The 13,033-nt window shown below is 47.6% G+C and overlaps 1 protein-coding gene across 1 annotated transcript; it reads left to right on the top strand.

Moving 5' to 3' along the window:
- Positions 1-753: 753 nt before the first annotated feature.
- LOC124298050 (protein lev-9-like) lies at positions 754-5,594 on the top strand. The gene is made up of 4 exons (XM_046749604.1): positions 754-1,840; positions 2,668-2,798; positions 2,872-3,112; positions 3,266-5,594. Exons 1-4 carry the CDS (start codon positions 1,057-1,059, stop codon positions 5,383-5,385), a joined length of 3,276 nt encoding a protein of 1,091 aa, XP_046605560.1. The 5' UTR covers positions 754-1,056; the 3' UTR covers positions 5,386-5,594.
- The last annotated feature ends 7,439 nt before the right edge of the window (positions 5,595-13,033 follow it).

Here is a 13,033-nt window from a genome sequence, read left to right as displayed (position 1 = left end):
TGATCTTCTAGGCGTATCGCCCACGCCAACAGCTCGAGGTTGTGGTACCTCTGGAAACTGTATATATGTATTTCAGAATTACTTGGACGCAATTGACGTCATCATTAAACACCGACAGCTGTTAGCCTGCTCAGCGAGAATGTCTATCTTTTTCACGGTTGACAGTCACCTCGAACTTTATCGAATCTCCAAGTCATGACCTGCGGCTAAATGGTAACCAGCTCTTTGTTCCTGCTGAATAAAATTTACACACAAGAAATTTCTGTACTTCTCGATCCTCTGGCACGTAAAACGAGTCTCTCGTTAAGGACAAGAAGCGATTAGCTTAAGTGATTCGCGAATCTGCGTCGATTAATGCAATTCAATCGAACTCTGTGCCATGGGCAGCCAGCTGGTGGCATCAGCCTGTTCGGTGCACCGGTTGCGGATTTACGGTTTTGCAGGTGTTCGCTGCAGCGGCTTCTCGCCATTGCATTGGCAGGTTAGCACCTTTTCGCAAAGCTTGCGTCAAGTGAACTGCTCGTTTTAACACCTTGTTCTGCGAAGCGATCGCTTCGAGTCTCGTCGCTGCACGCAGCGCGGTGATTCTGGGTCAACGGTAATGTTCTAGATATAATTTCCCAAGCCCCTTCGTCCGCAGGCAAAGATACTCTTCGCCATCTATCGGATGCTGCGAAACTAGGAGATGTATTGAACAACCCGAATGCGCAAGGCTGATGCGCCCGGGGCTGTCTGGCTTTGCGTCGATCGTCGCGGCCGACGTGACCCGCGGTGAGAAGTCGTGGCTTTAAAAGTATCGGCTCAGGGTGTCACTTTGAGCGGCGTTACTCGGGGTGCTCGTGAGACGAGATGAGGTCGTAAAAAAACTCGGGAAATTGCCCGGGAAAGCGTAACTGTACCCGACGGTGTTTCGGGGCGGAGCTTCACGAAGTAAACAGAAGCAATGTAACTAGTCTGCGTGGCTAGTTTGTTCCGAAGGCAAGCTATCAACGCGAATCGACGCGGAGCTGGTGAAATTAAATACGACAAATCAAAGAGAGCTTTAACGGAGACGGGATGAAACTTTGCGTCGTGAGCCTCGTGCTCCTCGTCCTCGGCGCGCAAGTCCATCGGTCGGAATCGAAATTCCGGAAACAGGTGCTGGCCGATGACGAGGACGAGGGTGACGACTTCGACGACGACGAGGAGGAGGAGTACAGCGATAGTTACCGGAAAACCGAGATCGACGACGACGGGAGGATATACAAAAACCCGCGAAATTCACCCTCGGCGATGTGTCCGCGGGAAGAGGAGCAGGCTGACAGGTTGGGGCAAAAGTGTCTAAGAAAGTGCTCGACGGACGAGGATTGCAAGAGCAAAAAGAAGAAATGTCGGTGCGACGGTGCCTGCGGTATGTCGTGTATAAAACCGGACCGCGAGTGTCCGGAATTGAGTGACATTGAACATGGAGGGATGACCGTCGCCGGCAAGTTCTTCGGCGATGCGGTTCGATATAGCTGCGATCCTGGCTTCTTCGTGGTGGGTCTTGCCGAGCAGACTTGCAGGGCCGACGGACACTGGACCGGCACCACGCCAGTTTGCAAAGAGGATCCAAACTCCTTCTGTGCCGAACCACCGCAGGTCAAGAACGCCAGAAGCAACGCTCTCCTCGAACAGACAACCTTTGACCTCGACAGTACGATTAGATATTTCTGCCACCACGGCTACGCCACCGACGGCTTCCCCACCGCCAAGTGTCTGATGAAAAATCGCGCTCCGGCGAGTTGGTTCGGACCAGACATATCCTGCAAGCCGAGAGACTGTGGACCACCCGCCAACATCCCCAACGGATGGCACGCAGGTAATGTCATCTTGGTAAAATCATTCAATTCAGAGGTCATTTCGTGACAGGATCGCATCAAGTGAAGAGTAAACCAGATTAGGAACTGATGGGTGCTTTATTTTCATTTTTCATGAAAGAAATTTCAATCGAAAGTTCAGCATCTGCGGCGAACTACAAAAAATTACGTTTCGACGCAGATCATCAGATCATATTTGATTGACGTGTAATTTCTGCAGCATTTCGTGCAGCTGAGATTCTGTGAAACCGATTCTTGATCAGTCATGAAACTTCATAATTCAGGTTTCGGGTTTTTCCCGGTGTTTTCAATACATCTTTATTGCCCGACTTGATACATTTGGTTTGATTGTTGGTGGATGATTCATTTGAGTGTAAGGTATCTTATTCGATGGAGGTGTACTCTGCCGGTTCCTAATTAGCTTGGATTGGATGTTAATGAAGTTTCGATAACTTCCAAACTTGATTAGCTGGCTGCCTGCTTCGCGAACATTCTGATAAATATACATTACAATTGGACTTTCACTTCTGTTATATTACTAAAAGAGCTTATTGATTCTGCAACCAAACTTTTCCCGAATAAATTTGCTTCTTCAAAAAGAGTGTACACGTATTCCCCGTGGGAAATTCAAATTCAAACTCTTTGAGTAAAGAAAGCTGAGCTTCAAAACGGAAAAAATTATACTCACGAGTACATAGATACACTAGTTTGAAACGAGTGTATAGAAAACGTCAATAACAGCGACGAGCCTTATTTTGAATAGGCAACGTATGAATGCATCCGTTGATATCGAACTCTATTTCTGCCTTTTCATATCAACTGTACAAAGGTGAATGCTACACGTACGACTGTCGCGTTTCATATCACTGCGAGGATGGCCACGACCTGGTAGGAAGGCCCGAAAAGGTATGTTTAGCGGATGGAACCTGGGTGCCAAAGGAAATGCCACAGTGCGTTCAGGTGAGCCTTTAGCGAATTAGTGAACATTTTTTAAATTTTGTTTCATGTCTCCGATATTTCAATCGACTTTCAGGTGACTTCGGTGCAGTGTCCACCCCCGAAAGATCCCCCCAATGGAAGGGCAGTCTATACTTCATGCTCCTACAACTCGGTCGTATCATACGAATGCAAGTACGGCTTCACGATTGTTGGAGATGCGACGAGAAGATGCGGCGCAGACAAGAATTGGTCAGGACAGCCACCCGTTTGCCAAGAGATAAACTGTGGCCCCCCGGGGATCCTGTACAACGGGTGGATAGAGAATATAGAATCAGGTGAATCGATTTCTCGAGAATCGTTCTGCCCTAGTCGTTCCTGCTTTGCGAATTTTTGTTTCACCATGAACTGCTTCCCATCGTGTTTCTATTTGCTGGGCCATGTTCATGTAGCGACATTTGCTAAGGGTATTCCTTGCCATTGATCCACAGGTACCGGACTGGGCGCCAGCATAATATTTCGCTGCAACCCGCACATGACGCTGGAGGGCAACACGTCGTCGGTGTGTCAGATCGACGGCACGTGGCGTTATCCGGTTCCGCGGTGTCTGGCCCCCTGCATCGTGCCGAGCGTGGACAAGGGGCACATTTGGGTGGTGAGCGACAAAAACCGGGTGAACAACGTGAGCGTGGTTGAACACGGGGAGAAGCTGACGGTGGTGTGCGAGTCGGGCTACGAGTTCGTCGCGAACAGGACGCCGATCGTCTGCCACAACGGTTCGTGGGCCGTGATTCCGAGCTGCACCCCAGCGAGGTGCAAGCAGATGCCGAGGACCCCGAAAAACGGAATGGTCATTGCCCCGAAAACTGAACACGGAATGCGCGCCGTGTTTAAGTGCAAAGACGGATACGAGCTGCAAGGTGACTCGAAATTCGTCGAGTGCAATTTCGGCAATTGGACCGGGGAGATTCCGCACTGTCACGAAGTGTTTTGCCCCTTTCCGGGCTACATAACGAACGGCAAGGTTCTGATCGTCGGCAACATGGGCGTCTACGATCTCCGGCCGTACGTGAGGAAGATTGTCAACAACAAGCAAATCATGTACGACTGCGACCGAGGATTCGTACTCAGCGAGGGACCGCCGGGGGCTACTTGCATCGGTGGGTATTGGAGTCCCAGGGAACTGCCCAAGTGTGTACCTGGCCAGCATCCGAGACTGAGATGGAGTCGTCGGCGCAGATCGATCGCCGGATCGCACAGGAGATCGAATTCTAGCCTGCCCTACAAGAAGGTCATTGACTTCTTCAGGAGGATAAGTAGGAAGGTGCTGCACTTGGGAGCGAGGAAAAAGCCGCGGGGCCACGCGAGCCACAAGACAAACGGGAAACACAGATGGCAGTCGAGTCCAGGTAACGACTCGACGAACAGCACCTGGAAGTGGGAGTTTTTTGGTCACGGTAAAAACGGGACGGGTATAAGCAGGGAGAAGATGATCAATTTTCTGGAAATCATTTACCAGAAACTGGCACACGTCGACGCTAAACAACGACGCAAGACGGCCAACTTCAGCATGCACGAACTCCTCAACGTTTTTAGCATCAATTCGCTTCACGTCGACCTGGAGGAGGCCTTGAAAAATACATCCGCGAAAAATGGTACAGGCCCGGTATTCCGGGTCCAGAGTCAGAAGGAATTCGCCAAGTACAGAAGAGGCTTTGAGAGGATTGTCAGGTTCTACAGCAGGAGCGAGAGCCATAAGAAGTCGAAAAAGTGCGGCACTGATCACGGGGATGATGCTGATGGAAGACGGCGGGTCAAACCTGGAAAGCACAAGCATAATGGTAACGGTAAATACAAAGGCTTCTATAAGTTCTTGAATAATTACTTGGAAGACAAATTGTCAAACGCTCAGGCCAAGAATACTACGGCCGAACTGATTAAGAGAATGAACATAGATATATTTACTATTAAGAATGGTACGACAATCGCGATCAGCGATGTTTACGCGTTTTTTAAACATATCATAGAGAATAAATTAAACGTCGACAATGTGAACGGAATAAACAAGGCGAGGAGGGTCGGGACGACGGAGGCTTCGGGCGATTCAACGATCAACGCAAACGCGACGGTCCCGCTTAATGTATCGTCGACGGTAACTCCAAGGGTAAATTCGATTCGGAACAATGAAATTCCGCCCCACGTAGCGAAGAATGATACGGTCAAAGGCCGTGGCAATCGAATTTGGGACACTCCCAAGGAGATGAGTGTCTCGTTTCAGAAGAGGAAATTACTTTCCCTCGACTATCCGTTGAGTAATAAAAAATCTGAGTCGCAATTCAACGAGCTGGATAACCAATCGTCTCGTAGATCCAAGTTCGGACAATTGACTCTGAATGAGCTTGAGGCCCAACAACAGAATCGTTTGAAGCGATTTCTTACTCCCTCGGAAATTGAGAACCAAATATTTCTTAAGAATTTGTACTTGACCGCCTACGAAGACGAGTACAGGGCGAATGTAAAACGGTCCATTATACAAAGCAATCGAACCCATCCAAGTCTGTACGAGATGCGGGGTCGCCGGGATCCCCTTGTCGAGTACAAGCGCAAGTAAGACTATTTTTAATGTGATATTATACCATGTTGCGGAATTTCATTAATTGTTACAATACAATCAATATCAATTATCAACGTCGAATCATCAATGTATTACGTGTATACAACAATAGTCAATTTTTCCTTCCCGTCATAATTCATGTTACGTGTAACTATATACATATTATACTAACTACAGCCAAGCTACGCTTTTTCAATAAATCGATTTTTTCCATGGAACTTCAATCAACAATACGCGGCCACTGTTTTCAATTCTCCTCAAATATATCTATAGGCATCAGTTGTCGGGGCAATATGAAACGGAAGCTGTTTCACTCCGATCGGTGTTGGTACCCTTTCTGCCAATACGACACATCTCGTTCATTACCGCCGCTCTAACTTAATCCAAATAGACAGTCAAACGCTACAACGACAATTGTTAAACTTTTTATGTTTTCCGTTTGTGATGAGAAAAATTGTGATTAGCGAGGTTTTCAGAGAGTTGCGTCATACGTTCACGGATTGAAATTCGTTTAATTGATAATTAGCCCGTGTGTTTGGTCATGTCTAGCTAAAAATTCAGTAACCAGAAACGAAGGTAATTGGTTTGATCGAAAAATAAAATGAAACCAATCTTCTGGATTGACAAAAACATAAAATGGAATAATCCGAGGTGAGCTGATTCGCAGTAAAATTTTACCGGTAAATTTGACCTAACGAAACGGAATTCAAAGGGAAAGGTTGGTCGTCGAAATATCACAAAATACATCGAACTCCTCCTCTTTTATTCATTTGCGCTGCGAGCGTGTTGCCCAAGCGTTGCCCTCGAGCTCTTCCTAGCGTGATTACATAGTTGGAGAATCAGGTGCTAATTGAGTTAAACACGAAGGTTACGATAAGTGGTTGAGCGGTTGTTAGCCACGGTGGGTACATAGACGTTCATACGTAGAAACGAAGGTGGGTATAGGCACCGGTTTTGCCTTCTATACAAATACAACACTCGGTAAGTGCCCGTCGCGGGGTGAACGGGGTACGGGCATGTCGTGTGTGGTTATTACGGAATGGGCAAACTCGCGTTACACATACGTGAGTGCATGGCGTATAAGGCACGGACACGCGACGTCTCCTCCTCTTTCTCTCCTGCAGTACCCTATACCGCGTACGCTTGAAATGAATCAGAACTCATGGCCCAAAGACACAAGCTCGTTACTGGCCCGAAGCCCAAGAGTATGCAGGGAAGTTCGTTCAATGCATTTATAATCGGGCTGACAGCCGAGGTTTTCGTATTTCTTTTTAACCCGTTGGGATCGACGGACCACCGAGTGAAAGCGATACCTGTACCGGCGGTTCTTCTCTCCTGTCGTGAAGTGCACAGGAGCTGTTGATGGTTTTTTACTACTCTCCCGCAGCCCGCTCGCCCGTGATTCCCCCGCGATTTTCACCAGGTGGAGTTCATCGTGGAACTCGACAAACGTTAACGACCCACCGCCAGCCGCAGGTCCCACTGGGCCGGTTACGGTACTCGAGGAGCTGAGATCGAGGATAGGCCAGTTGGTGCCGAGGAAGACCGGACCTGGCACTGCAAAGTGGTTACGGAGAAGCCATCCATCGACACCAAACTGGGACGTACGATAATCTCATTCATTCGAGAGTGCGGAGTTAAGCGGTGCGGGCTTCCTGCCAATTCACAAACCGAGTGTCGCCGTCGTCTTAGCAGTCAATGCCGGTAACCCTGCACCTTCTATTTATCAATGAACGGGGTTATTTCACCAGGGGATTTGCAGATCCGCCGAACGCCCTCCGCGCTGCTACCGTAGTCTATCGCACCGCGTATTCGCATCATCTTCTACGCCCCAACGGACCGCAGCATTGTCCGTTCGCCGATGAATGGATCGGTGAATGAAGTCGCCAGGCCCCTAGAAAATCGCCGAATTCAGTCGAGCCTTCGGTGAAGTTCTTCTACAGGCCGGTGTAAGAAAGGGTATAAAGTGGTGCGGTCCGGCGTTTTGCACCGAACCACTGCAACGCCGTTCTGGGAGAGAAACCCAAAACGGGAATCGGATCTTCCGAGAATAATTCCGCGTCGTCGACGAGAGACGCGGCAGTTGCTTGAGGCGGCGTGGTTTCACCTAGGAATTTATCGCCTTTATCATTTTCTTCTTCATTTCTCTCGTGCTTCGTTCATGCGCACTGAAAACGCGCGAAAAAAAGAAATACGGATCTTTTGGCCTCACTGCGAGTTGTGCAGCGCGTTTCGTTGTTCGCAGGCGTTGAAACGCAGCCTCGTTACACGGCGAGAGCGGCGGGAGTTTCAACACCTGCCAGTTTAAACCAGATTATAACACTTTTGAATATCGGTGGTTCGCGATGAATGGGTGTCGGTAAGAATTTAAGTGGCTGCAGACCGCATCTGGCCGTTCTCTGTACGCACTTCCGACGGCTCTCCGGTGATCGCGTCTCGGACATTTACACCTCCGACTGGCTTTTCTATATACCAACACCGTTTCGTTCTCACCTCGTGCTCGGGATTTAGCAAGAGCTCGCTAGGTGGTCCAGGCTACTTACCACTTAGGTAGCTCGTTTGCTCCCCGAGGCATCTGTTCTCCACCGCTCTGTAATCATTCGAGTACTGTTAACACCGAGGCCCATTAACACCAGGGTCTAACTCTCTTAACGTTCAAGCCAACCGCTGTGTAGGTACGCGTCTCTCCTTTTCTCTTCCTTTTCTGGTTTCTTCATTCATTTTCTATCCCGCGTTGAAGCACGGCCAAATGAGGCGCCATGCTGCTCGGTTACGTGTTATTGTTTCAGCTTATAGGCTCACAGTCTTCGTATGGCAAGATCGGCTAAATACGGTTTCGTACCTTTCCAAACCCGGCTTCTGAATCTCAAATCGCCATCCATAAACGGTACGAATCTTTTTACGCCCGCTACAGTTCCACTTAAGGTAACGGAGCAACTGAGAGTGACACGATTCCACGCTGGTTAATTTCAATAACGAGTTGCCACAGTTCGGATCCGCAAATTGTTAACTGAATTTCAATATATACACATTACAGTGGCCAGTGGGCAAGGCTCAATTATAGTGGTAAACATGAGATATGGTTATGCGCAATTCTTCAAACATCAACCAGTTACTTTTGCTGATGTGTAATTTTTCGGTGAGTGCTTATCTAACTGATTAACACGAATCTTCGTGAATTTGGGATGAGCGTTAATATTTTTTCTGACGCTGAAAACAATTTTTTAAAGGATCCATAAAGTGAACGAGAGAGATAAATTTGAATAAATTATCATTAGCTACTACAGATTTGTCATATTAGTTTTTCGACTCACAATCAATAGTATTAGGGACTAGGAATTTCTTAAACCGTGACGTTTTCCTCTTGAGTGAATCAATATAATCGTTTCTAAACCATGCTTAGAGTACATTACCACAGTATCACAAATTCGACAATGTGTTTTCATTTTTCGAATGATGTAACGATCGCTTAGTGGAATTATTAGTCAGGTTCGATATGAACCGCGTGTCTTGAGAGTAACTAGTTCGGGTTTTATAGGGGTTTTTGGAACTCTTACGGTCTCAAATTTACGTCATTCATGGTTACCGGATCTTGTGGGAAATGGAATTAATTAGTTTTATTTGATTCGTTTTCCTCTTTTACTACCTTCATCCGTCACGGGGTAAGCATATAATTCCCATTTCCCTGTATCCACCCGAGTGGTCAACGCGAGGTTTCGAGAAGTAAATGGGACACTATCGAGGCCAGTGTTCAATTCGAAACGCATTTGCTCAACGAGTGGTCCTAGCCGGTGGTCCCATGGCCTAACGGGTATCTGATATAAAGGGGCGGCCGGCAACGGTCATTGTGAGCCCCGAAGAGTACATCCGTCTTTCTCTCCTCTCTTCGCGCACCTCTCCCTCTTTCTCTTTCTTTCTCCGAGCACGCTTGCGCTGGATCTTTTTAATGCCATCTTTGGACGCGCACAGGTGGCACAACCGAAAGTGGTTGAACTTCCATAGGGGTTCCCAGGTGCATTGTATTACACACGACTGTCCCATACACACCGCGCGGGATGCAAACTGCACATGGATCATTATTGTTCCAAAATTGCGTTCGTTGAAAAGGGGTTCCTCCATCCGACGCTCAATGTCACCGAGGGTGAAGTGGGCTGATTGTGATTGCTGTACGTTAGCCGGGCTTGATAACACCGCTGAGAATATCTTTCTATCTTAGAAATTCTTCGAGATCACTATCAGCCAAGCAGGTAGTCGGCGATTGAAATTCAACGAGGAAGACTTGCACCAGACAACGACGAGCTGGTGAGGAAATCTTTGTCTCGATTTCGGTCTACGGAAGTAAGCTAGACTGGGATCAGTGCGTTTAACATTCGAGGAAAAAGGTTTATCATTTTCTCTGCCGCGTTTGGTCGACTTTATTTCTTTCTCTATTTCTGTTTCTCTCGGTATACGATCGTGAATGCACGAATCATGCAGGAAGATGAGGATGCAAAAAGTAGTCCGAGTTTTATCAGGGGTAGAGAATTTCCTGTGAAGTAAATTAAATTAAAATCAGACTCGATTCTGGGTCTCGTAGGTAGTGGAATTGGATCGAGAGGACCTCCGCGAATGAGAGATGGGCGATTCAAAGGTTCCTCGAGGTCCTTAATCGAAATGATTCAACGGTGGTTAGTTCCGCTGTGTTTCAAGAGCTCTCTCTCTCTCTGCCAGCCTCCACCCCTGCTGACAAGTGTCTTTTAACGATTCCTGGACCATTTCAAATCGGGAACATCCCGATCCTTCTCCTCGATGAATTCGGTTGCTGCAGGTGCGCTCGATTGCATGAGCGAAAAAACTAAATCGATCCTTTCGAGGCCTCAGCGATCTGTGGGAACTACCCGAATTTGCTAACTCGTCTCACTGCCGGCTCCTGATACTCCCGAAGATAAAACAATACCAGTGTTCTTGTTCGACCAAAACGAGCCCCTGATGAATCTCGGGAAGACCCCATCCCAGGCCCTGACAATGCCTGGCCTTGTCTTCAACATCGTGAATGACTTTTCATTCGACGAAGAATGGAGTTGGAGAGAAATCCTGATGATACTTAATAGAATGTTCTAATCATAACCTAGGGAATAAAAAATTCTGGCTCACCAGCATCAGGTAACATCCATTGAAGGCTGCCTTTTGGCTCATTCAAAACATCGTAATTCGCCTTCTCAAAGTACTTTGAAAATCTATCGAACAAACGCCAGTACTCACACACTTGCGCATACAGAAGAATGTGTATTTGAGGGTAAGAATGCGATCGAAAAGAACTGCTTACCGATTTCAAAGGAGAGGGGTCTCACCAGCGTCTATCACGCTAGGCCGATCACGCTGAATAAGTTCGCACCCGCATTCAGAAACTGGGAAAACTAAGTCGGCGATAGACCCGGGGCAAACAAACTGCCAGGGAATAATCCGTGGGCCGTGGATTTGCGCTGTAGCTTCGACAAGCGCAAAACTGTTGCGGAAATTTTAAGTTAAAAAATTTTCAATGTGCCGGCGGAGAAGTACTGGGTAATAATATTCTGGTTACACACAGCGAATAACTCGGCTCGTCGTAATCCATTATTTCAGTCGTTGAGTGAGAACATTTGCTTTGGGAAATTCCAAGGGCTCCCCCCCTAGGTCCAGGCGGTGGGCGATGCGACGGTTCGAATATTTTAGAAATATTTCAACTTAGCCTGGGGGCTGGTAATATTATTTAGGAAAAAATTTCAAGTCACGGGGACAGATATCCTACGGCTTCGGCCATAAAAATATGTCTCCCTTGTTGTTTGGTTACGGGACCCGGTGGGAGCACAAAGCGAACGACACAATCGTCCATCAAGTCGGTTAGTCATTATTCAAATTCGATAAATAAGGAATGGCAGGGCTCCTGCAGGCAACTCCGGTGATTCCGATGCCTACGGCTATGTTTTATTGAAGAGGCAATATTTTACTTTAATCGTGAGTTAAACGGCGCGTATATATACACGCAAGAATACGCCTCAGTCAGAGAAGTGGAAAAAATAATTTCATTTACTGTACGAAAATGTAAATCACCTCGCGGCTCCCTTCCTCGTTTTGCGCACCGCGCCGGTGCTTAAATCCTAAAAATTAAACACGTCGTCAATCCTGCAGGTCTACACACGGAGCATAAACCCGGTCACATCCCCTTCCCATGTGTAAGCGTAGGCGGACATTATCTGCCCCCGCGCATCGTTTCTACCGAAGGGAAAAAGGACGTTCATTTCGTCGTTTCGTCGGTCTCCGTGTCGAGGATCCCGCACTGCATGGTCACACACGACGCGGCATGACTCTGCTCCACGTCGTTAGTCGCCATTCAATACGATCTTAAGTCCCCATCAAGTAGCCGCTATTTTGTCCCCTGAAGGTGGAAGAATTATAATTTGGATGACTTCCAAGATCTAAAGTCATCGTAGATTTATTCACTTGACACGAAATCGTGGTAGTTCGAGTAGACGTATTTATTATGCTGGAAATATACTTCCCTCTTCATTTCTTGTACTATCGTTCCTGCTCTGTATTTAATTTTTTTTTTTTTTTTTTATTATCACCGTTTGTTTAATCACGTTTAATTTTTCAAATACTTGTTCCGGTGAATGATATTTGTGTGCCTGACTCAAAATGCTTGAACCGCACAAAATAAGACCCTTTCAACGAAAGCAGAAAAAGAAAAACGGTCCGGAGTATTTGCTTGCGTAAAATCTACTCGAGAGAAGAGGCTTGAGCAGAGATAATTGAGCACCGCGTTGCCAGATACGCAACAAAAGACGATCCGAGTCCCCTATAGGGTTCCCATAACGTCTCCGTGGGCCCGGCTCATGGGGTGACCCGCTGAGTCCTTGTGAGACCAAAACGAGGCACGCGGCCGTCCCCATAAGTGGGGGTGCTCAAAACGAAGGGCTCAGCCCGGCCTCAACCTCAGACGAAGATCCTGGGCTAGTCGGCCTAAGCGGGGCTCGACCCTGATTTATTTATTGTGCCCACAACCCCCGCAACCGCTGGGGAGGATGGGCGTGGAGATCTGCCAGATAAGGGTTACATCGGTTTCGTAGGGGTTGCTGGATTATAATGGTAATAAATTCTATCCCCCGGGTTCGTAGAGATCTCCCGAGTTTACAACCCCGAATGCGACTTCCATGTAGGCGGCGAGTCACCTTCGCGATCGTTCGTTTCCGCCCTTGGTATATAATACGAAACTCGTACTGTCTAATTAAACGCGATTCCCGTCGGTTCCTATTCCAGGAGGAACGGATGCGAAACTTTTTTAAAAAACGCCTTTCAACGTTTCTCAGTAAGCTAAGATTGCCAATTTTTCGCGGACAATGACTACCTCTTTTCAGGACAATTAGCCCAATCACGAAACCGGCGATTCCAACTTTTGCGTTGCAGAGTACCGGTTGCTCCCCGGCGAGGACCACAATGAACGCTGGAAACGTGCCTTCTTTGATTTGCAGAAAAACTGCGGCTCTGTGTGTCAGATGTTCTCTCGCTTGTTGCCGCTGTCATTAATAACGGGGATAATTTGTGGAAGAAACAATCTCCAGCGGTGCGCCTTTTCACATTCTTGATAGATTCCCGCGCGGTTCCGAGAATCGCGCGGTCGTCATTGGAT

Source organism: Neodiprion virginianus, chromosome 2, assembly GCF_021901495.1.
Source record: "Neodiprion virginianus isolate iyNeoVirg1 chromosome 2, iyNeoVirg1.1, whole genome shotgun sequence".
NCBI classification, from domain to species: Eukaryota; Metazoa; Arthropoda; class Insecta; order Hymenoptera; family Diprionidae; genus Neodiprion; species Neodiprion virginianus.
The sequence above is the reverse complement of the archived record's forward strand: the minus strand, read 5'-3'. Positions and strand labels throughout refer to the sequence as shown.

What these genes read in the sequence shown, in the direction of transcription:
- LOC124298050 (XM_046749604.1), top strand. Translation starts at nt 1,057, where the DNA reads ATGAAACTTTGCGTCGTGAGCCTCGTGCTCCTCGTCCTCGGCGCGCAA. An exon ending in CCCCAACGGATGGCACGCAG is followed by an intron (nt 1,841 to 2,667) that starts GTAATGTCATCT and finishes AACTGTACAAAG; the next exon opens with GTGAATGCTACACGTACGAC. An exon ending in AAATGCCACAGTGCGTTCAG is followed by an intron (nt 2,799 to 2,871) that starts GTGAGCCTTTAG and finishes ATCGACTTTCAG; the next exon opens with GTGACTTCGGTGCAGTGTCC.